The sequence below is a fragment of the Pan paniscus genome, chromosome 1 (assembly GCF_029289425.2).
Source record: "Pan paniscus chromosome 1, NHGRI_mPanPan1-v2.0_pri, whole genome shotgun sequence".
Classification (NCBI taxonomy): domain Eukaryota; kingdom Metazoa; phylum Chordata; class Mammalia; order Primates; family Hominidae; genus Pan; species Pan paniscus.
The window spans coordinates 205,188,512-205,213,605 of NC_073249.2; the positions used below are offsets into that span (position 1 = coordinate 205,188,512).

The 25,094-nt window shown below is 39.9% G+C and overlaps 1 protein-coding gene and 1 pseudogene across 2 annotated transcripts in view; one reads left to right on the top strand and one right to left on the bottom strand.

The window, feature by feature from the left end:
* Positions 1–25,094, top strand: part of USP48 (ubiquitin specific peptidase 48) — a 106,337-nt gene that overhangs the window by 31,988 nt on the left and 49,255 nt on the right. The window contains exons 4-11 of one of the 2 annotated variants that reach the window (XM_008966556.5): positions 111–238; positions 583–707; positions 1,619–1,727; positions 4,963–5,096; positions 6,086–6,168; positions 16,583–16,762; positions 23,394–23,519; positions 24,501–24,650. In XM_008966556.5, coding sequence (XP_008964804.2) covers positions 111–238; positions 583–707; positions 1,619–1,727; positions 4,963–5,096; positions 6,086–6,168; positions 16,583–16,762; positions 23,394–23,519; positions 24,501–24,650 — 1,035 coding nt within the window. Of the gene's footprint in view, positions 1–110; positions 239–582; positions 708–1,618; positions 1,728–4,962; positions 5,097–6,085; positions 6,169–16,582; positions 16,763–23,390; positions 23,520–24,500; positions 24,651–25,094 lie in introns of both variants that reach the window. The other variant, XM_003813953.5, reaches the window with a different exon arrangement.
* On the bottom strand, positions 12,005–12,060 carry LOC112438397 (U7 small nuclear RNA; annotated as a pseudogene).

A 25,094-nucleotide genomic window follows, 5' to 3' on the forward strand; every position in this document is an offset into this window, starting at 1 on the left:
CTAGTTTGGATGTAGGGGTGTTTATGTTCTCATGTGAAGAGGAAGTACCATTTTTTGAAAAGAAAAGTAGCACCTTAAAAAACCCCAAATCTGTATTTTTGTTTTAATAGATTATGAGCCTCAAACAATTTGTGAGCATCTCCAGTACTTGTTTGCCTTGTTGCAAAACAGTAATAGGCGATACATTGATCCATCAGGATTTGTTAAAGCCTTGGGCCTGGACACTGGACAACAGCAGGTAAGAACTGAAATTTTTTTTTTTTTTTTTTTAATATTCAGAGGTACCCAAACATCCTAAGCATGTTTATAAAGGGAGATGAAGTAGAATGCTTTTTAAAAATTAAATTTTTTCTATTTTGAATGAAAACCTTTATTTACTGTCCAATAGTTTACACATTATACTTGATTCCATTTATGGAAATTCATATGGGGGCACAAACTGATTGAACATAGCTGTAGCCCCTGTTTGAAAATGCTAAATTGAAAGTATAGGTAGTTTCTGGAATGTTGAATGTATTACTATTTGTAGTAGAAGTTGAAAAGCAAGATATGATTTTTCTTTTCATTAACCTAAACTTGTAGGATGCTCAAGAATTTTCAAAGCTCTTTATGTCTCTATTGGAAGATACTTTGTCTAAACAAAAGAATCCAGATGTGCGCAATATTGTTCAACAGCAGTTCTGTGGAGAATATGCCTATGTAACTGTGTAAGTCTGTTTCAACTTTTTCATGGTACTTTTTATTCTAAGACAGTTGCTCATATGTTAACTATTTTTCAGTGCAGTTCCAGGTTGTAGCTTTAGTGGGTTATCATGGGACCTGAAATATTTATAGTAATACATTTCCATGGGAACATATAAACAAGTGAGTTGGTAATTGCAGTTGCACCCATCCAGGTGTTAGGAACGGTGTCTGGGTGAGCTCTTGCAGTCTGCTCTTGCTTTATGGCTGTGTGGTGTGAGCTAAAGAGTAAGATTGGAACTGGCTAGAATACTAAAAGTAAATGTAAAATGCCTGTTAAAAAATTTTGCATGAGTACAATATACAACATTTGGGTGATGGTTACATTAAAACCTAGACCTCACCACAGTGCGATATATTCATGTAACAAAACTGCACTTCTACCTCTTAACATTTATTTTAAGAAAGTTTCCCAACGAATGTTTAGCTTCACCAGGCACTTTGTTTTTATTTCTTTTTTTTCTTTTTTTTTTTTTTTTTTTTGAGATGGACTCTTGCTCTAGGATGAGTGCAGTGGCGTGATCTTGGCTCACTGCAACCTCCGCCTCCCAGGTTCAAGCGATTCTCCTGCCTCAGCCTCCTGAGTAGCTGAGATTACAGGCACGCGCCACCACATCCGGCTGATTTTTGTATTTTTAGTAGAGATAGGGTTTCACCATGTTGGTCAGGCTGGTCTCGAATTCCTGACCTTGTGATCCACTCGCCTTGGTCTCCCAAAATGCTGGGATTATACTTCATTTTTAGTGTACATAATTTCTGTGAAAGAGAACAAATGAAAGTTATAAATGCTTTTTTCCATCTTTCTAGGATGTAATACAATATAACTTTGTTGCTTTTCACACTCTGATCTGAATTTTGTCGTTCTGTTTTATTATAGTTGCAACCAGTGTGGCAGAGAGTCTAAGCTTTTGTCAAAATTTTATGAGCTGGAGTTAAATATCCAAGGCCACAAACAGTTAACGGATTGTATCTCGGAATTTTTGAAGGTATTCAAATTTTGGTGTATGTATTGTTCCTGCCCATTAACAGTTAAATGCTATTCTGAATGCTATTCTGTTTTGATTTAGTGGCTAGAGCTTTTATTGTGTCAGCTTTTTCTATATAAGAAGCGTCTGTAATGATCCAGAAGACACTTTATGAAGTACCAAAGCAGCCTGTGTCTTAAAAATAATTTTGCTTATTTCAAGTTATTTTATATGTAAAGTTATGTATGTGTGAGAAGATATTATTCTGTGATTGTGGGTAGTGGGGTATTGAAAGAACTCTATGCTGAGTTATCATAAAGGTAATTTACCTTGTTGTCTAATGAAAACTAGAATGTGCTAAATACGAAACTTTTTTACATTGATATGGTCATTCTGCTTTCTGTATATTTAGATTCATGTGGAGATAATTCAGTGATTCCTTTCTGTTCTGAGTGGAAAACTGCTAAGAGGAACCCTTTGTTGTCAAGCATGAATGTATACATAGCGTAATAGACAAGCTTATTATCTAGCTAGCTAGCTAGCTGTCTTCAGATATTTTTTGTGCCTTCTTACTTCCTCAGCTTATCCATGGGCATGCCTGAAGTAGTCATTGAATTCATTTCGCTGAATTTTTTTTTTTTTTTTGAGATGGAGTTTCTCTCTTGTTGCCCAGGCTGGAATGCAATGGCACAATCTTGGCTCATTGCAACCTCCGCCTCCCGGATTCAAGCGATTCTCCTGCCTCAGCCTCCTGAGTAGCTGGGATTATAGGCGCGGGCCACCATAACCTGGCTAATTTTTTTTTTTGTACTTTTAGTAGAAACAGGGTTTTACCATGTCGGTCAGGCTGGTCTCAAACTCCCAACCTCAGGTGATCCGCCTGCCTTGGCCTCCCAAAGTGCTGGGATTACACACGTGAACCACCGCGCCTGGCCAGTGAATATTTGTTGAGTGCTTACTGTGTCAGGCAGTGTTTCAGCTGTTGGGGATTAGCCTTTATGGAGCCTACAAAGTATTGGTGTAGGCACAAGGGAGGGACAGTAAAATAAAGTGAGAATATATAGTGGGTCAACTATAATAAGGGCTGTGGAGAAGAAGAAAGCAGGGAATGTGGCGCTGGGCAATGTGCTGGGGAGTAGGCTGGAGTCGGTGGAGTTTGAAATAAAGTGATTGAAGGTGAAGGGGTGAGCCCTGTTAGAAACAAGGAGAAGAGTGTTCTGGGTAGATGAAATAGCAAGTGCAGAGTCCAAAATGAGAATGTGTCTTGCCTGGTGGATTGAGGAACAGCCTGGGTGGGGGGCGGTTAGTGTGGCCGAAGTGAGTAAATGATAGAAGATAAAGTCGTGGAGGTGACACAAGGGCCATATCAGAGAGGGCCTAGTAAACCTTTGTCAGAAGTTTGACTTTTACTCTGTGTGAGGTTGAGATGGCATCAGGGTCATATGCGTAGGAGTGGTACAGTCTGTTTTAAGGGATAACTGTGGGTGCTGAGAATAGGCTGAAGATGGATTGAGGGCAGATGGGAGTGCATGGTGGCTTGGACCACGGGGTAACTGAAGAGGTGATAAGCACCATTTGGCTTTTAGATATATTTTCTAAGAGCAGATAAAATTTGCAGGCCAGGGCCAGATGTGGTGGCTCATGTCTATAATCCCAGCACTTTATGAGACTGAGACAGTAGGATCATTTGAGAACAGTAGTTTGAAACCAGCCTAGGCAACATAGTGATAGATTGTCTTTGCAAAAAATAAAAAAATTAACCAGGCTTGGTGTTGAACAGCCATAATCCCAGCTACTCAGGAGGCTGAGGCTGGAGAATTGCCTGAGCTCAGGAGTTTGAGGCTGTAGTTAGCTATGATTGGACCACTGCACCCCAGCCTTGGTGACAGAGCAAGACCCTGTCTGTAAAAATAAAATAATGAAAAAAAAATTTTTTTTTAATTTGCAGACTGGATGTGAAGAGTAAGAGTAAGAGGGGAGTCAAGGATTACTAAGGTTTTTGGCCTGATTCCAACTGAAAGAATGGAGTTGCTCTAACTGAGATAGGGAGGACCTGGGAGGAGCAGGGTTGAGAGGAATTAGGAGTTTGGCTTTGAGCATGTTACGTTTGAGAGGTATAGTTCCAGGAAGAAGTCGTGGCTGGATAAAATCCCCAAGGGAGTGGGAGAGAGACAAGGACTGAGGCCTGGGACATTCAAATGTTAGGGATCAGGGAGGTAGGAGCAGCTGGCACAGGAGTCTCTGGAGGAATGCCAGTGAATTAGGAGGAAAGTCAGTGAGTGTGGTATCCTGGAAGCCAAGTGAAGAGATGATGGTACCAGTATTGCATTACTTACAATATGGTAAGTACAATATGGTACAAAAGCTTGAGCTCAGGAGTTTGAGTCTTCGGTTAGCTATGATTGGCTGCAATTAGCTTTATAGAAATATAAAGGCAAATTTTAAAAAGAAACCACTATCAGCTAAAATGTTTGATTTTTCTACACGTCTCTTTTTAGCTTTGTCTCATGAATATGTTTCAGTAATTTTAAACAAATATGTATATAATTTTGTATTCTGGTGCCCATATATCGTTTTTACACTACCCTCCCCCCTCCTGTTTTTTTCTTCATTTTTTTGAGACAGAGTCTCGCTTTGTTTCCAGGCTGGAGTGCAGAGGTGTGATCTCAGCTTACTGCAAGCTCCACCTCCCGGGTTCAAGTGATTCTTGTGTCTCAGCCTCCCGAGTAGTTGGGACCACAGGTGTGTACCACCATGCCTGGCTAATTTTTGTATTTTTAGTAGAGAGGGGGTTTCACCAGGGCAGCCAGGCTGGTCTCGAATTCCTGGCCTCAAGTGATCCACCCACCTCGGCCTCCCAAAGTGTTGGGATTACAGGCATGAGCCATGTTGCCCAGCCTTTTTGCTGTCTTTAAATGAATGTTGCATCAAAATACATGTGACATTTCTTTTTAAAACTTACTTTAGAATTCCCAGAAGTGGGATTACCAGGACAAAGAACCTAAAACAAGTATTTTTAATATCATGCATTTGGGAAATAGGCACATCAGTTTTAAATATCAGTGAATTCAAATTGATAATGTCACTGCTGAACAGTTCCCATTACTTTTGTGTGTCCATTATTTATAGTAGCTGTTTTTAAGTAGCTTAAGTGAGAGCTATTAACTGAAATGAAATTATACTTTACATCAAGAGTTTTATCACTTGTTTTAAACGCATCTTCTTTTTAAAATTAATATGTCTTATTCTTGATCAGGAAGAAAAATTAGAAGGAGACAATCGCTATTTTTGCGAGAACTGTCAAAGCAAACAGAATGCAACAAGAAAGATTCGACTTCTTAGCCTTCCTTGCACTCTGAACTTGCAGCTAATGCGTTTTGTCTTTGACAGGTAAATGTGTGCAAATATTAGTGTTTGTTGTTCATTGTGGTCTACTATGTACAGACTTTACCATAGATGAGATGATAAAATGATTGTAGTTTGAAACTCTAGATTTGAGGATGAAAGTTTATAGATGGAGGCTGTCATTTTGAAATGTCGATATTTCATGATTTTATCATAAAAAATTTTAAAGAAGCCAACCATATATAAATGAAAACTAGAAAAGTAAAAAATCCTTACTTTTTTTATTCTAAGAAAGTATTAAAAACTGCAAGGGCCGGGTGCGGTGGCTCACGCCTGTAATCCCAGCACTTTGGGAGGCTGAGGCAGGTGGATCACCTGAGGTCAGGAGTTCGAGATCAGCCGAGCCAACATGGTGAAACCCCGTCTCTACTAAAAATACAAAAATTAGCCGGGCGTGGTGGCAGGCGCCTGTAATCCCAGCTACTGGGGAGGCTGAGGCAGGAGAATCACTTGAACCCAGGAGGCGGAGGTTGCAGTCAGCCGAGATTGCACCATTGTACTCCGGCCTGGGCAACAAGAGTGAAACTCTGTCTTGGAAAAAAAAAAAAGAAAGAAAAACTGCAAGTAATTGAATTACCCTGACCTTCTGTATTATCCGATATTTTAAATAGAATAAATTTTGTACTCATTACACCCCCGCCATGGGAATGTATTTTTCATTTTATAATTAAAATCAAGGCAATGTTTGCACATGTGCATGTCTTCTGTAAGCAGGATAATCTGTTTTGTGATTAAGTTGAAACTTCTGGAAAATAAGCTGTGTTTGGAATCAGCACTTTGCATTCACATTTTTTAACCTCATATTTGTCCAGCTATAAAACAATATTCTGTTTACTTCTAATTGTACATGTTTTGGAGGAAGATTGTGAAGTGAAAGCTAGCTACTGTTGAGTTTATTAAAATAGCTAATAGAGCTTATATATTGTATTATGATTGTTTTAAATGTAAATATAATCAGCTTTCCTCTTGGTTAGGCAAACTGGACATAAGAAAAAGCTGAATACCTACATTGGCTTCTCGGAAATTTTGGATATGGAGCCTTATGTGGAACATAAAGGTAATATTTTTACTGAGGAGTAAACATTATAATGCTCAGAGACTCTAACTTGTGATCGGCTTGTGATTAATATAGAATAGCAGTCAATTGCCAATTTTTGTTTGCTAATCTCTCTCTGGGAACCTCTGTCTGGGAACAAAGAGTTTTTTAGGAGAGCCAAGATGTTAATTCCATTTTGTGTGAGTAAGCACATAGCAAAGATGAGGTGGTTCATCGATATGTACAGAATTAAGGGTATAAAAATAATTTGTAAAAAATGAAAAAGGTATTTTACTGTTTCAGAACCCGCACTTGCCACCTTAGTTTCAATACTATTATTTATCATTTCTCAAAACTAACAGTCTCCAAGCTGCCTCTATTCACTTTTTTAAAAACGTTGTCCCAGAAACATTAAGTGGCATAATTCCAGTATTTATGCTTTCATTTTTCATATCTGCAACTACTGATATGCCCTAGGATGCTATCATTGTTTTAACAAGAAATAAGTACTGCTTTTTTCTTTTGGTAGTCTTCATCCTACCAAACAGGTTGAGTCTTACTAGAGAAAGGACTGTTTTACTTCCCTTTAAGGTTGATTGTAGTACTTATAAAATATTATGTATGTATGTATGTATTTTTGAGACGGAGTCTTGCTCTGTTGCCTAGGCTGGAGTGCAGTGACACGATCTCAGCTCACTGCAACCTCAGCCTCCCTTGTAGCTGGGAGGCTACAAGGGAGCCCAGCTAATTTTTGCACTTTAGGGTTTTGCCGTGTTGGCCAAGCTGGTCTCAAACTCCTGGCCCCAAGTGGGACACCTGCCTTGACCTCCCTAAGTGCTGGGATTACAGGCGTGAGCCACTGCCCCCAACCTGAAATTTTTAATGTAGAAATTATTTTATAAACTCTATCTCTTTCCAAAAAAATAAAAAATTTCTAGAGGCAGCTTACAATGGAAGCAAGCTGTAAAAACCTTTAAGAGACATTTCTGGAGGCAGCTTACAATGGAAGCAAGCTGTAAAAACCTTTAAGAGACATGATTGGGAAAGTTGGGGAGGAATGTGCTAAATAAATATGTAAGCTTTCAAATGTATGATACTCTTCAGTACTGTACTTTAAAATTTGTACCTCTGTGGAACAAGGAAACTGTTTTCAACTTCAGTTTTGGACTTCAATGTTAGATTATTAAATTTTGTTGAATAAATAAACTTAGCTATAGTTCACTTTATGTAGTAGTTTGCTTCCTGCCTCCTTTGTTCGGGCAATTGAAATTGAGGAAAATCTAATGGGTTAGTGGCTTCCCAGTCCAGAAACTTAGGAGATGTGAAATGAGCACTTTGCTTGACTTGACTGGATGAGTTTGAATTGTTACTATTACTACTTACTAAGTTTATTATGTATTTGCCTAGTTTATGCTATAAAGAAAATATTTATCAAAAGGACGTGTTAGATCAAAACCTGTAGAAATACTTAATTTTGGTATGTTGGTTTACTAAATATAGTGTTTTTTATTTTTTATTAATTTGTTTTTGAGACAGGGTCTGGCTCTGTCGCCCAGGCTAAATTGCATTGATGTGATCACGGCTCATCACGGACTCAGCCTCCTGGGCTCAAGCTGGAACTACAGGCATATTCCACCAGGCCCAGCTAATTTTTAGTTATTTTTTTTTAGAGACGGGGTCTTGAACTCCTGGGCTCTAGTGATCCTCCTACTTCAGCCTCCCGAAAGTGCTGGGATTACTGGCATGAGCCACCATGTTTGTCTCCTTAATTTTTAAATAAATAAATAAATATTATCTACTCATTTTAGAATTGTTAGGACTGGTAAAAGCAATCTAGTGGTTTATAGTTATAGGCTTGTCTTTTACACACTGTCGTAATGCTTGCTGTACCTTATATAGGTAGAAGACTAAAAACAATTAACTTTTGTTAATTGCATAGGATTTATTCTAGATAATTTGGGAAATTCAGAAAGCATAAAGAAAAGAAATACAAACCATGTGTAATTTTGTCATCCAGATAATTAGTATTTATATTTTCCCGTACCCACACATAACCACACAAATCTGTACACACATATCCATGCAAAGCTCAAAAGATGGATCTAAAACAAGATCTATTGTTAAAAGGAGAATCCACCTGTTTCTTTAAATGGTGAGCCTGCAGATATGCAGACATCTTTAGAATGAGGGATCCTCATTTTTGAACATTAGCCCCTGACTCTCAAACTCAAGTCTTGCCATATTCCTTGGGGACTTTAAAGCTTAGCTTTTTTTGTTTGTTTGTTTGTTTTTTTTAAGAGATAGAGTTTCATTCTGTTGCCCAGGCTGGAGTGCAGTGGCATGATCTCGGCTCACTGCACCCTCCATCTCCTGGGTTCAAGCAATTCTCCTGCCTCAGCTTTCCGAGTAGCTGGGATTACAGGCGCCTGCCACCATGCCTGGCTAATTTTTTGTATTTTTGGTAGAGACGGGGTTTCACTGTGTTGACCAGGCTGGTCTTGAACTCCTGACCTCAAGTGATCTGCCCGCCTTGTCCTCCCAAAGTGCTGGAATTACAGGCGTGACCCACCGCACCTGGCCTAAAAACTATGTTAATTCTGAAGTTTTTTTCTTTTTCTGTTTTTTTTTTTGAGACAGAGTTTTGCGTCGCCCAGGCTGGAGTGCAGTGGTGCGATCTCGACTCACTGCAGCCTCCACCTCCTGGGTTCAAGCAGTTCTCTCTGCCTCAGTCTCTCGAGTAGCTGGGACTACAGACGCATGCCATCGTACCTGGCTAATTTTTGTATCTTTAGTAGAGATGGGATTTCGCCATATTGGCCAGGCTGGTCTCGAGAACTCCCAACCTCAGGTGATCTGCCCACCTCGGCCTCCCAAAGTGGTGGGATTACAGGTGTGAGCCACCACGCCTGGCCTTAATTTTAAAATTGATTAGTTCAATGAATTGATGAATATAAATCCAGGTTATCTGCAAGAATGGTAATGTCAACATTTTTAATGCTGTCTATTGGTAATAAAGTTACAGCTACTGCTGATACCTGTGGATTATTGTCTTCATTAATCATATAGGGAATACTATTAAGATTCCTTTGTAGACGCTCCTTCCAGCTGACCCAGTAGCAACTTCTTTTTTTTAGTGATCTTGCCTTCCACTCTCGCTCAGCCCTTACTCAGTGCCTTACCTTGCCTTGTCCTTCTATAGTTGAAGTTTCATGTATCTCAGCATATTTTAGTTTTTTCTTTTTAAATTTTGAAATATATCATATTCCTAAAAGTTCAAAACACAAAAATGCATGGCTTAGTGAATTATGAATTATGTGTACTCCCCAGATCAAGAAAGAAAAATATTTCTGGTACCCCGGAAGCCTCCTTTTGTGCCCCTCCCAGTTGCACAGTTAAAACCACCTTCCTCCCCTTAAGTGTAACCACTTATCTGACTTTCATGTGGAACGCTTCTTTTATTTTTTTTCTTCTTTAGCATTTTACTATATAAGCATGCATCCTTAAACATAGCTTAGTTTACTCTTTTTTCTCCTGGGATATTGCCAGCCACAGCGTAACCCATAATTAAATCTTACTCTGCTGCCCCTGCTTCTTCACCTGGGTTATTGAAGGTAGTGGGAGAAGAACCCCACTGGTGATGCCCCCAGATCCTGCTGAGTCCGTGATAGTTAACAACCTTATCATACTTTGTTCCTCCCAGACCCTGCAATGTCTTTGGACATTTTTGTGTTTTCAGCTGAGGTTTCATCCATTGGACACTCTTGTGTTTCTGAGAACTAGGTCCCGCTGAGGTTGCTGGGACCCAATGTGCTCCCATACTCTGGAGGCTGACACATTTCTAGAGAATCCTGGGCTTTGGTTCCTCTTCAGCCTCCTTTCCTTTTCTCTTCCCCTCTTCCTTACCCACAGCCTGCAAAATGAGGTGCTTTTGATCAATTAGGGTCAATAGAGCCACAAAAAGAAATATATCACCTTTCTCAGTTATTGATATATTTAAAATGAGTTGTCATCAGTATTTGTTCATAAATGTATTAAAGGTATCCAGAATATTAAAAAAATTTTTTTAAACCACTTTAAACATTAAAAACACCCAGTTTTTATAATCCATTACTGACCATGTTGGGATATTGTTCAGGCTGATCTCTCTACCCGAGCTGGTTATAGCAGTGTTGTTTTGTTGCTTCTGTTCATGGTTGTCTTTGACTGCATGCTGGTTATTGCACATAGAGAATTATTTATGGGGATTCCCCTAGGGCTGGGATACATGCCATCTCCTCCACAAAGCCCTTTAGGTATATTTCTGTCAGGCATTTGGGGCCTCTACTGGTTAGGTATGATTACAGAGTTCAAGGCTTGAGGTTCCCTGGCTTACACAGACTGGAAGAACCTGGTATGGGCAATCTAAGACCATCACATCTCCCTCCTTTTTATTTCTACTGCTCTGTTCAGGACTCAGGAGTTTTCTTTTTCTTTTCTTTTCTTTTTCTTTTCTTTTCTTTTTTTTTTTTTGAGATAGAGTCTCGCTCTGTCACCCAGGCTGGAGTGCAGTGCCGCGATCTTGGCTCACCGCAACCTCCGCCTCCCGGGTTCAGGTGATTCTCATGCCTTAGCCTCTCGGGTAGCTGGGATTACAAGTGTGCACCACCACGTTTGGCTAATTTTGGTATTTTTAGTAGAGACAAGGTTTCACCATGTTGGCCAGGCTGGTCTCAAACTCCTGACCTCAGGTGATCCACCTGTCTCAGCCTCCAAAAGTGCTGGGATTACAGGCATGAATGAGCCACTGTGCCCAGCCAGGAGTTCTCTTTATGGTTCCCTGAGGTTAGGAAGATAGGCTTTTTCTGGCTCACCTTTAACATGAAGTAACGGGGAGAGTGCAGTGCAGTAGAAAGAACAGTGGAGGGTGATTCCAAGTAAACCCTAAAATTGGAGTATGAAAATGTCCCCTAGGGTAGCCTGGGCCAGCTGATACTAATAATTAACTAGAAATTATAACATGTATTCTTAACTCTCTAGATAACGTCTTTACCCTCAATGATCTCAAAACATTAAGCAATCGACACTCTCCTAAATTATTTTAAGATGGTCTTGCTCTGTCACCGAGGCTGGAGTGCAGTGTAGCACGATCACGGCTCACTGCAGCCTTGACCTCCCAGACTCAAGCGATCCTCCCACCTCAGCCTCCTGAGTAGCTGGGACCACAGGTGTATAGTACCATGCCTGGTTAATTTTTTAAGTTTTTATAGACTGGGTCTCTCTGTGTTGCCCAGGCTGGTTTCGGACTTACGGCCTTAAGCAATCCTCTTGCCTTGGCTCACAAAGTCCTGGGATTACAGGCGTGAACCACCACACCTGGCCTATTTTTCATATGTATTTTAGTTCTACCTTTTTTAAAAAAGAAACTTACAGACTATCTTATATAGGAATCTTGGTGTTTAGTTTACCCACCTCCTTTGTTTATCATTCTTTGCATTCTAGACTTTCCATCTGGAAGAGTTTTAAAATATTGAATTAGAGCTTACAAAATTCTTTTAGTAAGGGTCTGTGGGTGAAGGATTCTTTTCACATATTATTGTCTGAAAGTGTCTATTTTGTCCTTGCGAAATTCATTTTCTCTAAGCATGGGTGGTTACTTTCACTCATTGAAGATATCATTGAAGAAGATAGCATTCTGTTGCCTTGGGGCATCCGTTGTTGATGTTGAAAAGTTGGTTGCAGTCTAATTCTTGTCTCTACAAGAGGCCTGTTTTGTTTTGTCTAATTTTAAGACCTCTTCTTTGGTTTTGGTATCTTGCAGTGTCACTGTGACCAATTTTGGTTTGGTTTCTTTTTCAATTTTGATTCTTTAAAAATCTTTTCTGGTTTTCTAGTAGGAAAACCTGCTAGACAAATTCTAAAAGAGCTGTAACACTTGGTTTGATTTTTAATTGATTTATTATTCTCACCTAGGGCTTCTGAAAATTTTCCAACTATTACCTCTGAATGCTTTTTCTCTTCTCCCTTTCCTTCTGGAATGCCAGTTAGATATGTGTTAGATTTTCTTACTCTATGTTGCATGTCGCCCAACTCTTCATTGATTTGTCCTGCATTCTGCATAATTTCTTCAGCTCCACCTTGTACTTTATTCGTTCTCTGTTCAGGTCAACCTGATCTGAGGTTAAACCATTTATAGAGTTTTGACTGTCGGTGACTGTGATTTCCATTTCTCGGAGTTTGATTTGGTTCTTCGTCATTTGATTTTCATTTTCTGTAATCTCTATTCCTCTTAATTTCATCATTTATTTCTTTAAACATACTTAAAATTTTATTTATGTATTTGCTATTTCCACTGACTGAGGTGAAAATCTTCACCAGTTTGATTTTGTTGCTGTTTGCTGCCTTGCAGTTAGAGTGACTTGTGATGTGACATGTGTGTGTTTTGATGGTACCCATTCCTTAGGATTGTCACTCGTCCCAGGACCACATCAAACAAAACTCCTGGCTTGGGGTTTTTCTGACTTCATAGGTAGTGTGAAATCATAGTAAAGAAATCTTTTTGAGGGCTAGCTTCTTACGAAGTTGTAATGGAGATTTCCTTTTGGTTTTTGATTTTTACCCCTAGGTCCCAAAATATAAGTATAAGGCAGATAATTTTCTCTTACCATTTCCTGTGGAGAGCACATTCATTTTGATAATCTTCTAAACCAAAGAATTCTAGTTTCAAAGAAAATGTGGTATATATACACAATGGAATACTATTCAGCCTTAAATGGAAAGGATACTCTATCATGTGTGATCACATGGATGAATCTGGAGGACATTGTGCTATGTGAAACAAGCCGGGCTCAGAAAGACAAATACTGGCCTGGGCGCAGTGGCTCATGCCTGTAATCCCAGCACTTTGGGAGGCCAAGGCGGGTGGATCACCTGAGTTTGGGAGTTTGAGACCAGCCTGACCAACATGGAGAAACGCCGTCTCTACTAAAAATACAAAATTAGCCAGGCATGGTGTTGCATGCCAGTAATCCCAGCTACTTGGGAAGCTGAGGCAAGGGAATCACTTGAACCTGGGAGGTGGAGGTTGCAGTGAGCCCAGACAGCGCCATTGCACTCCAGCCTGGGCAACAAGAGCAAAACTCCATCTCAAAAAAAAGACAAATACTGCATGATCTCATCGATACTATATATAGAATCTAAAAAAGTCAAACACGTACAAACAGAGAAGAAAATGGTGGTTACCAGAACCCAGGGAGTGGAGGTGGTGGATGGCAGAGGCGATGAGGAATGGGGAGGTGATGTTCAAAGAGTACAAAGCTTTGGTTCAACAGGACGAGTAAGTTTTGGAGCTTTATTGCATAGCATGGTGACTACAGTTAATAATGCGTTGTGCATTTTGAAATAGCTAAAATAACAGATTTTAAGTGTTCTCACCACAGAAAATGGATACATTAGCTTGATTTAATCATTCCATGACGTAAACATATCAAACATCATATTGTACCCATAAATATATGCAAATATTATTTGTCTTTTTTTTTTTTTTTTTTTTTTTTTGAGACGGAGTCTTGCCTTGTTTTCCAGGCCGGAGTGCAATGGCATGATCTCGGCTCACTGCAACCTCCGCCTCCCAGGTTCAAGCAGTTTTCCTGCCTCAGCTTCCCGAGTAGCTGGGATTACAGGCACTCAATACCATGCTTGACTAATTTTTGTATTTTTAGTAGAGAGGGGGTTTCACCATGCTGGCCAGGCTAGTCTCAAACTCCTGACCTCAGGTGATCTGCCTGCCTCAGCCTCACAAAGTGCTGGGATTTAGGTGTGAGCCACTGCGCCCAGCCTGTTGGTCAATTAAAAAAAAACCTTAGTTTCCTGGTGGGAGTCCCCTGTTAGACTCCTCACCTTTTATGAACCTTAGCTGTTGTCTCTGATCCCGTAAGCCCTTTGAGATACGGAAAAACAGAGTTCAAGTCGATCATAGTGTTCCCCTAACACTCGCAGAGGGAAACTCTGTTGTCCTTACTACATGGCTTATTGCCTTCACATGGTATTGGGCTTCTGATAATTCTTATTTTCTTGACAGTGCATTTAGAAAGATTTAAAAATATTTTTATCTTACCCAGTATCTTCAGTGTTTTCAGCTGGGGTGAGTTCAGTGGGTTTTGGCCCAGGTATTAATCTGCATTACTGTTTCCCCAACTATGCTTCAAGAATGCAGGGACTCTGTTCCTTTAGTTAATTAACTGCTGTATCCTTCATGCCTGAAACCGTGTCCAGTATGTTTATTGTTTGTCTAATGAGTGATTGGCTATACTCTGCTGTGATGTACTCTTTTGCATTTTTAAGGAAATTATAGCAATGAAATAGTCAAATTCTAGCCTGGGCAAGACAATGAGACCCTGTCTATAAAAAAAAAAGTGGGCCGGGCGTGGTGGCTCACACCTGTAATCCCAGCACTTTGGGAGGCCGAGGCAGGTGGACCACTTGAGGCCTGCAGTTTGAGACCAGCTTGGCCAACGTGGTGAAACCCCATCTCTACTAAAAATACAAAAACTTAGCCAGGCATGATGTTAGGTGGCTGTAATCTCAGCTACTTGGGAGGTTGAGGCAAGAGAATCGCATGACCCCAGGGGGGCGGAGGTTGCAGTGGGCCGAGATCACACCATTGCACTCCGGCCTGGGCAACAAGAGTGAAACTCCATCTCAAAAAAAAAAAAAAAAAAAAAAAAGGCCAGGCGTGGTGGCTTATGCCTGTAATCCCAGCACTTTGGGCGGCCGAGGCAGATGGATCTACCTGAGGTCAGGAGTTCGAGACCAGCCTGGCCAACATGGTGAAACCCCATCTCTACTAAAAATACAAAAATTAGCCGGGTGTGGTGGTGTGTGCCTGTAACCCCAGCTGCTTGGGAGGCTGGGGCAGGAGAATCACTTGAACCCAGGAAGCAGAGGTTGCAGTGAGCCGAGATCACGCCATTGCACTCCAGCCTGGGCAACATGAGCAAAACTCCATCTCAAAATAAATAAATAAATAAATAAAAATGTACACCTGTCATCCCAGCTACTCCTGGAGGTTGAGGTGGGAGGATTGTTTAAGCCCAGGAGGTTGAAGCTGCAGTGAGCTATGATTGTGCCACTGCACCCTAGTCTGGTGACAGAACAAGACCCTGTCTCAGGAAAAAAAAAAAAAAAATTGTCAAAGATCTGTGCAAAGATTTGTACTGTAAAGATAATTATTATTGCTTATAAAGGCCCTCAAACATTACCAGTTTAAATAAGTGTTCATTAATGTGGGTGTGGTTAGGCATATTATGGTAATTATATATAGTCATTATAAGTAATTTTTAGAAGAATAATGATGTGAAAAGATATTATTTGTTGGAAAAAAACTGTAGGTTTCAGTATTAATTGTGGTTATGTGGGTTTATTAATGAATTGTTTTGTTTTCCAGTAAATAACAGAACATGTATAGTGGAAGTGATCTTTTCTAACACATTTTCCCCATAATTGCTTTAAGTTGAGGATCTTTACAAGATGTTTCTCAAACTTTAAGACATTTTAGTTCACTTTGAAATGTAAATGTTCATTTATTGTCAATATTTTGATGTATGTATAAAGCCTTTTCTTTTTGAATACCGTGTAAAATATAGGCTATGATTTGTAGATTTTATTTAATTAAAATAGCATAGGAACTTAAAATACGAAGAAATCTGAGTGCAGTATCATTCTAGATTTTTTAAGTTTTCATCCCTATATTTTCCAACTGTTTGGCCTACACCTGTTTTTATTTTTATTTTTTTCCAGCTTTAATGAGGTAGACTTGGCAAATGAAACTTTGATCTGAAGGTGCTAATGTGATGATACATGTGTCTGTGAAATGATGACCACAATTGTGAGTCTGCATGTGTCATCTCAACGCGCTGGGTGTTAGATCTCCAGATCAAAGTTTGTGCCCTTGGACAAATGCCTACACCTGTTTTGAGAGCAAATTTTCATGACTTGCCGTCAGTTTTTGCCAAAGCATTTATCTTCTCTTCTATAAACAATAGCCTTTTCATTTGACATTCGTGTCTCCCTGGTTTGTATAAGTTTTAAGTTTCGTAACACACAGAGAGTATGAACAGCCGATTCTTGGGAAGCGTGTGGCCTCGCTAGTGTGTGCTGAAGAGCACGGTGTGTAGTAGAGTAGCTTATATTCCCTGAGTGCCCAGGAGGCCGTAGTTTTTCATCTGTGTATTTTGCAGAGGCTTGGAGAATTAATACAGTGTGCTGTTCAGAGTGTGTTTAAGAGAGTGTTAAGGGAGTGTAATTATACATTATTTTGTAAAACTAATTTGTAAAAATTTTAGGTGACGTTTTTAGTTATACCACATGTATAAAGATTCGTAATCATTACAATTCAGGCTCAGGATATAAGAAATAACTGTTATCCAACGTTTCTTTTACTTTCTCCCTTTCTCTCCAGGTGGGTCCTACGTGTATGAACTCAGCGCAGTCCTCATACACAGAGGAGTGAGTGCTTATTCTGGCCACTACATTGCCCACGTGAAAGATCCACAGTCTGGTGAATGGTATAAGTTTAATGATGAAGACATAGAAAAGATGGAGGGGAAGAAATTACAACTAGGGATTGAGGAAGATCTAGGTAAAACCTTTAAGTTGTGAGTGCCCTTTTAAAATATAAATTTATTTTACTAGAAATATTTGTGATAAATTATTATGGCTCAAGATTGTTATGTTACAGACTATCAAGGATATTTGCATTTCTTAAACACATGTAAAATCACTGAACATCTTGTATTAGCAATGCTTGTTTTTCGAGTCCGGGTCTTACTCTCTTGCCCAGGCTGGAATGCAGTGGTACAGTCATGGCTGACTGCAGCCTAAACCTGCTAGGCTCAAGTGATCTTCCCGCCTCAGCCTTCCCTTCCTAGTAGCTGGGCCTACAGATATGTGCCACCACACCTGACAAAATTTTTTTTGTCAGGTAAAAATTTTGTCAAAATTTTTTTCAGTAAGACAGAGTCTTACTCTGTCACTAAGGCTGGAGTGCAGTAACACCATCTTGGCTCACTGCAACCTCTGCCTCCTGGGTTCAAGCAGTTCTCGTGCCTCAGCCTCCTGAGTAGCTGGGATTACAGGCATGTGCCACAATGCTCAGCTAATTCTTCCTTTTCCTTCTCTTTCCTTTTTTTTTTTTTTTTTCCGCTCTTGTTGCCTTCTTGTCCAGGCTGGAGTGCAATGGCGAGATTTCGGCTCACTGTAAACTCTACCTTTCAAGTTCAAGTAATTCTCCTGCCTCAGCCTCCGAAGTAGCTGGGATTACAGGCATGTGTCACCACGGCTGGCTGATTTTGTATTTTTAGTAGAGACAAGGTTTCACAATGTTGGTCAGACTGGTCTCGAACTCCTGACCTCAGGTGATCCACCTGCCTTGGCCCCCCAAGGTGCTGGGATTACAGGCGTAAGCCACTGCACCTGGCCTTAATTTTTTCTATTTTTAATAGAGACAGGGTTTCACTGTGTTGGCCAGGCTGGTCTTGAGTTCCTGGCCTCCAGCGATCTGCCCGCCTTGACCTCCCAAAGTGCTGGGATTACAGGTGTGAACCATCATGCCCGGCCAACCTGGCAAAAATGTTTAAAACAATTTTTTTGTGGAAACGGGGTCTTACCTGGTTGCCCAGGCTAGTTTCGAACTCCTGCGTTTAACAGTCCTCCTGCCTTGGCCTCCCAAAGTGTTGGGATTACAAGGCATGAGCTACCACGCCCAGGTAGCAATGCTTGCTTTTTAAAATCTTAGTTAAAAAAATTTACAATTATTTTGTTCCAGAGATGGTTTTCATAATGTCATGTTTTCAGTAAAGCTTGAAGGCAAATGATCAGTTTTTAATTACCAGGTTTATTTAAGTGGGTAGGGGAGGATCATGGGTATTAAGTTAGTGATGATGAATAGTAGATTTAATGTAGTAGGATTTGTAATTATTTTCCTTGGGTCAGGAAATTTATTTTGGGGAACTAATTCTAGCAGGTAAACTTTGTTTCTCCTTCCTTTAAGTATCTTACCCAAATCCTTGAGCAGTGTTTCTGTGGAAAATGAGCTCGTTGCTACTGTGTAGTAGTGAGGTCTGCCGTAAAGACTACTTCTTAAAATAGTATCCTAGTATGTACTTTCATCACCTCAGTTGTCTTGGGCCTAAGTACCCATTTATTTTCCAAAGGAATGGACAGTTTTTCTAGTTGGAGCCATCTCCTGAGCTCCATCTCCTGAGCTGTTTATCACTTTCTTCCCATTGTCTGTCAGACAGGTATAGGCAATTGTCCAAGGGCACAGACTTTGTTCTGGAAATCTAACACACAGCACAGTGAGATGACACATGCAGACTCACAAGTGTGGTCATATCATTTCACAAGAAAGTGCTAGACAGCTTTGGATGAGGTTCAGACTATGGTATCTGAATTGGAGAAAAGAAATGGGAGTAAGTGTGTGTCTCCTGCCACTCTTCTTTCTTAATAGGTCAGAGACATTTATTCAAGGTGTCCAGTAGGCAGGAACATAGCAGTTGAGATTTGCTTTCGAGGCATATGCATCATCTCTACAGATAATCGTTTGTTAACTCCATTCGTGTAGCTTGAAGAAGTCATTCTTTCACTTTTAAATTTTATTTTCTTTCCTTTTATTTATATATTTTTTTGAGACAGAGTCTTGCTCTGTTGCCCAGGCTGGAGTACAGTGTCATGAACATGGCTCACTGCAGCCTCGAACTCCTGGACTCAAATAATCCTCCTGCCTCAGCTTCCCAAGTAACTGAGACCACAGGTGTGATCCACCACACCTGGCTAATTTTGTAATTTGTTACAGAGACAGAGTCTCCATGGGTTGCCCAGGTTGCTTTTGAATTCCTGCCCTTAGACGATCCTTGCACTTGGCCTCCCAAAAGTGTTGGCATTACAGACATGAGCTTCCGTGCCCAACCTGTTTTCTACTTTTAAATAACATTTCTGTGTTTATAGAACTTCAGCAATCTCGCTCCCATTTTACCTAAGTAAAACTCAAATTCTTAACATTTGCTTATACAGTGTATGTTTTCATTATGACATTCTTACTAGGAATAAAATTGAGATAGCACATTAACTGGGTTGAGCGAGGTGGCTTACATCTATAATCCCAACACTTTAGGAGGCTGAGGTAGGAGGATGCTTGAGCCCAGGAGATCAAGGCTTCAGTGAGCCATGATTGCACCACTGCACTCCAGCCTGGGCTACGGAGTGAGACCTTGTCTGAAAAAAAAGAAAAAAAAAAAAGAACTTTAAATTGTGAAAAATTATGTCTTGGTTTTATTTGACTGTTTTTTACTGGGTTTTTAAAAAACCTATCTACATTCTAGGATTAAAAGCATTGTTAAGGCTGTCTTATATATGGGTAGTCCTAGATTTTAAAACAGTTCAAGAAAATACTTAACACCCATTGGTATCTCATTCCAGTGTTTTCATAACTCATTATTTTATGCAGCATATATTTTAGCTTTCATCTTTTAAATCAAAAATAGAAAATATTTTTAAATTTCATTAGACATTCATTATTATGTTGTATCCTGAAGTTTTATGAATCATTTTATATTCCATCTTATACAAAATCATTAACATCTTAAATCTTGGGTACTCTTGTTTTTGTTTTGAGACAGAGTCTTCCTCTGTCGGCCAGGCTGGAGTGCAATGGCGCGATCTCGGCTCACTACAACTTCCACCTCCCAGGTTCAAACGATTCTCCTGCTTCAGCCTCCTGAGTAACTAGGATTACAGGCACATGCCACCACGCCTGACCAATTTTTTGTATTTTTAGTAGAGACGGGGTTTCACCATGTTGGCCAGGCTGGTTTCAAACTCCTGACCTCAAGTGATCCGCCTGCCTCGGCCTCCCAAAGTGCTAGGATTACAGGCGTGAGCCACCACGCCCAGCCTTGGGTACTCTTAATTAGGAATGGATGACTAACCTCCTCTTACCTGTGCATGTTCCTGGTATTTTAATTCCCTGTGACAGTACAGTGATCTTCCAACCTTTTTTGTTCAGGTGTTGTCTGTAAGAATGTTTAACATCCAAGCATAGGTGCAAGGGAAAACAAAAAAAGTTGAACAACTTTTTTTTTCTTTGCACATTTTAAAATCTAACAAATTTCATCATAAATTTTAAGTAGCTCCAAATGCTATAATTTATGACATAATGAATACTGAAACTTAAATTGTGACATCACTCTTTTAAGAATGTCCAGATTATATTAAATACCATAGAGGTTTTATATCCACCAGCATCCTTTTCAAGGATAACTGAACAGGTCTTGTTTTTTTATAGTAGGCATTTTTAACAATTCTATTTTCTTCTGTACTACTATTTCCATTATGTTTACCCTACAGAATTTTATTCTAATGGAATATAGTAAGTTTTTTGTGACTGTAAAGCTCTAAATAGTTAAAAAGTACTTCTGGATAGAGTGCTGTTTTAAAAATTATGAATATTACTACATAATTGATAAAACTCATGAAAGTATGTTATAAATTTTATTAAACAGTAAAATTTTACTGTAAATGTACTTTTTTTGTAAATATATCTCAATGTGATAGATGAGACCTTTTTCTGTCACTGGCTGAGAGGTTATATCTTTCTTTTGTGACGTGGGAGTCAACTGATTGTGAAAAGAGAGGTAGAAACCATCGTGGGACCTCAGTGTTGAGGCAGATCCATTTTAGAAAAGCACGTGGTGAATTGAGGATCTGGTAACTGGATTTCCTTAGAACTGCCCATAACCTCTTTTTTTGTTTTTGAGACAGAGTCTCACTGTGTCACCCAGGCTGGAGTGCAGTGGTGCTATCTTGGCCCACCACAATCTCCGCCTTCTGGGTTCAAGCAGTTCTCCTTCCTCAGCCTCCCAAGTAGCTAGGATTAGAGATGCGCGTCACCATGCCTGGCTAATTATTTGTATTTTTAATAGAGATGGGGTTTCACCACGTTGGCCAGACTGGTTTCGAATTCCTGATCTCAAATGATCCGCCGCTATAATCCCTTACCTCTCGGAAAGTTACCTGGAACGCTGAAACCCAATTTGAAAATAGTTTTCATGTGCTATAGTTGCCATCTGAAACACTTCATGTTTTCCAGTTGCTGTTTACGTCATAGAGATTAGTGGCTAATGTTTCTGGTTGTTAGCATTTCATTCCTTTTGTTTTTTCTTTTTTGAGACTGAGTCTCACTGTCACCCAGGCTGCAGTGCAGTGGCGTGATCTTGGGTCACTGCAACCTCTGCCTCCTGGGTTCAACTGATTCTGCTGCATCAGCCTCCTGAGTAGCTGGGATTACAGATCCCTGGCTAATTTTTATAGTTTTAGTAGATATGGGCTTTTACTGTGTTGGCCAGGCTGGCCTCGAACTCCTGACCTCAGGTAATCTACCTGCCTCGGCCTCCCAAAGTGCTGGGATTACAAGCATGAGCCACCGCACCTGGCCCATTTCATTTCATTTTTAAAAATTATGCTATTTTAGGCTGGGTGGGGTGGCTCACTCCTGTAATCCCAGCACTTTGGGAGGCCGAGGAGGGAGGATCACCTGAGGTCAGGAGTTTGAGACCAGCCTGGCCAATGTGGTAAATCCTCATCTCCACTAAAAATGCAAAAATTAGCCTGGCGTGGTGACACACGCCTGTAATCCTAGCTAATGGGGAGGCTAAGGCAGGAGAATCACTTGAACCCGGGAGGCAGAGATTGCAGTACACTGAGATCGTGCCATTCCACTCCAGCCTGGGAGACGAGTGAAATTCTGTCTCAAAAAAAGAAAAGAAAATATGCTATTTTATTTATTTGGGCAATTAAGTCTAGATTTATTTGTATTATTTTGACTAAATTGAAGAAAATCTGTTTACTAAAATGATTACTGAGCTAATTTTTATTTTTCAAACTGTACATATACATTTTATATATACTTTTATTAAAAAACAACATTAAAACAAATACTTGTGTACCAAGCAATCATTGAGAATAAAAATATTTCATCCAGGTGCAGTGGCTCACGCCTGTAATCCTAACACTTTGGGAGGCTGAGGCGGGCAGATTGTGAGGTCAGTAGATCGAGACCATCCTGGCCAACATGGCGAAATCCTCTCTCTACTAAAAATACAAAAATTAGCTGGGTGTGGTGACACGTGCCTTTAATCCCAGCTACTTGAGAGGCTGAGGCATGAGAATCGCTTGAACCCAGGAGTTAGAGGTTGCAGTGAGCCAAGATCGCGCCACTGCACTCTAGCCTGCCGACAGAGCAAGACTCTTGTCTCAAAAAAAAAAAAGAATAAAAATATTTCCAGTAGAGTTGAAGTCCCATATTCCCTTTAGTGATTGCATCAGTCTTGATTTTTATTTATTTATTTTTTTGAGGCAGAGTTTCACTCTGTCCCCCAGGCAGGAGTGCAGTGGCACACTGCAACCTCTGCCTGCTGGGTTCAAGTCATTCTCCTGCCTCAGGCTTCCGAATAGCTGGGATTACAGGCATGTGCCAACATGCCCGACTAATTTTTGTGTTTTTAGACAGATGGGTTTTCACCATGTTGGCCAGGTGTGAGCCACCGCACCTGGCCTGTTTTTATTTTTTAATTTAATTTAATTTAATTTAATTTAACTTTTTCTTTTTCATGAGACAGAGTCTTGCTCTGTCACCCAGGCTGGAGTGTGATCTCGGCTCCCTGCAACCTCTGCCTCCTGGGTTCAATCGATTCACTTGTGTCAGCCTCCCAAGTAGGTGGACTGCAGGTGCGCACCACCACGCCTGCTTAATTTTTGTATTATTAGTAGAGACAGGGCTTCTCCATGTTTTGGCCAGGCTGGTCTTGAACTTCTGGCTTCAAGTGATCTGCCCATCTTGGCCTCCTAGAGTGCTATGATTACAAGCATGAGCCACTGTGCCCGGCTTCAGTTAATTTTTATAATTTAAGACTAACATAAAAATCAGCTTATGGCAATAGTGATTTTTTTGTTGTTGTTCTAGGTTTGTTCCCCAGAAAAATGTATTTTCTTTTTACCTTTAAAAAATAGAATGTGGCAGGCAATAGTGGTAGTAAACTTTTTTAAATATTAAAGCTAAAGAGCCTGCCAAATTTCTATGGCCTTTGAATGTTTTAGATTGGTGTTAATGTGTCTTGGGTGTATATTTTGGAAATTATTTTCTATAGCCCCGCTAAAGAATAAACAAACTCTAGGCACTTAAGTTAAGGTACCTTTTGATTTCTCTATCTCAGCAGAACCTTCTAAGTCTCAGACACGTAAACCCAAGTGTGGCAAAGGAACTCATTGCTCTCGAAATGCATATATGTTGGTTTATAGACTGCAAACTCAAGAAAAGCCCAACACTACTGTTCAAGTTCCAGGTAAAGCAGTTTTCCAGGATTATAGCAGGCAAATGTTTTAGAATGCCATACTCAAAGATTAATGATAAGTAATGGATTGCTTTTAGTTACTATGATAAATTGATTCCATAAGGTGAATGTTGGTGAAAGTAAATATTAATTGCAAATTTACTTTTAAGAAAGGAGCTTCTGAAATAAAGCAATGCAATTATTAAAAAATCAGAAAGTAATCAAAACATGTATTTAAAGTATAATTTGGTTTTATTTTGTTCAGTTTATAGAGTATTTGTGAATTTTATTCAATTATCTATAGATATTCTAGACTTCATAATATAAAAGGTAGAGTTGTTGCTGCCCTGAAGACAGTCTGAGTCTGAATCATTTTACTCAGCACTTTTCTAAGCTTGGTGGCATCATCTATTCTTTCCTTTTTTTTTTTTTTTGAGGCGGAGTCTCATTCTTTCGCCCAGGCTGGAGTGCAGTGGTGCAGTCTCAGCTCACTGCAACCTCTGCCTCCTGGGTTTAAGCAGTTCTGTGCCTCAGCCTCCCGAGTAGCTGGGATTACAGGTGCGTGCCACCACGCCTAGCTAATTTTTGTATTTTTAGTAGAGATGGGGTTTCACCATCTTGGCCAGGCTGGTCTTGAACTCTTGACCTCACGATCCACCCGCCTCAGCCTTCCAAAGTGCTGGGATTACAGGTATGAGCCACTGCGCCCGCCTGGCGTCATCTATTCTAAAGTGATTTTGAGCCACTCGATTGTTCTGGGAGGCTGATGATGTCATGGAGAGCTAGGTGGGGGGAATCAACTTAGGATTATTCCAGTGGCTGTCTTCACTTTTACTTCTGCCTTCAGTTTGGAGGTTTCTAGCAGACAGGGAGACCATAGTTGGAATTTCTGCCAATGTTTTAATCAGTATTTGATATGATTTAGAGATTAGCATGGTTCACTATATTTGAAAACAAGAATAAAGTTGTTTTTTGTCTTTCTGTTTTGAATAGCCTTTCTTCAAGAGCTGGTAGATCGGGATAATTCCAAATTTGAGGAGTGGTGTATTGAAATGGCTGAGATGCGTAAGCAAAGTGTGGATAAAGGAAAAGCAAAACACGAAGAGGTTAAGGAGCTGTACCAAAGGTTACCTGCTGGAGCTGGTCTGTAAGATATTCTGGGACAGCACTGTTGCCATTAAGTGCCTTGTTTTTTTATGTTCACAAATGTATATGAAGAAACTTTCTCAAACTTACTCTTTCTAATAACCCACTAAAGCCAGCTTAAACACTCTAAAAGTACTTTGTAAACCAACAGTAACTTGATGTGTAGCATTCCATATTATTTCATTACGTTGTACTCCTAAAAATGGGAAGCTGTTAATAAATTATAACATTTAGGTTAGCACTCTGCATCCATGAGTATTGTAGATATTTATATTTTGTGAGATATTAACTTGTTTAAGAAAAATCCGATTGGATTACTATGGAAAAAGCAACTTGCCTGTTCTGTTTCTTTGCATACTTTGTGACCTAACAGTTTTAACAGACATTCTATTATATGAATACAGTTTTTTTGATACTATTAGATTAACTTGAAGTTTAATA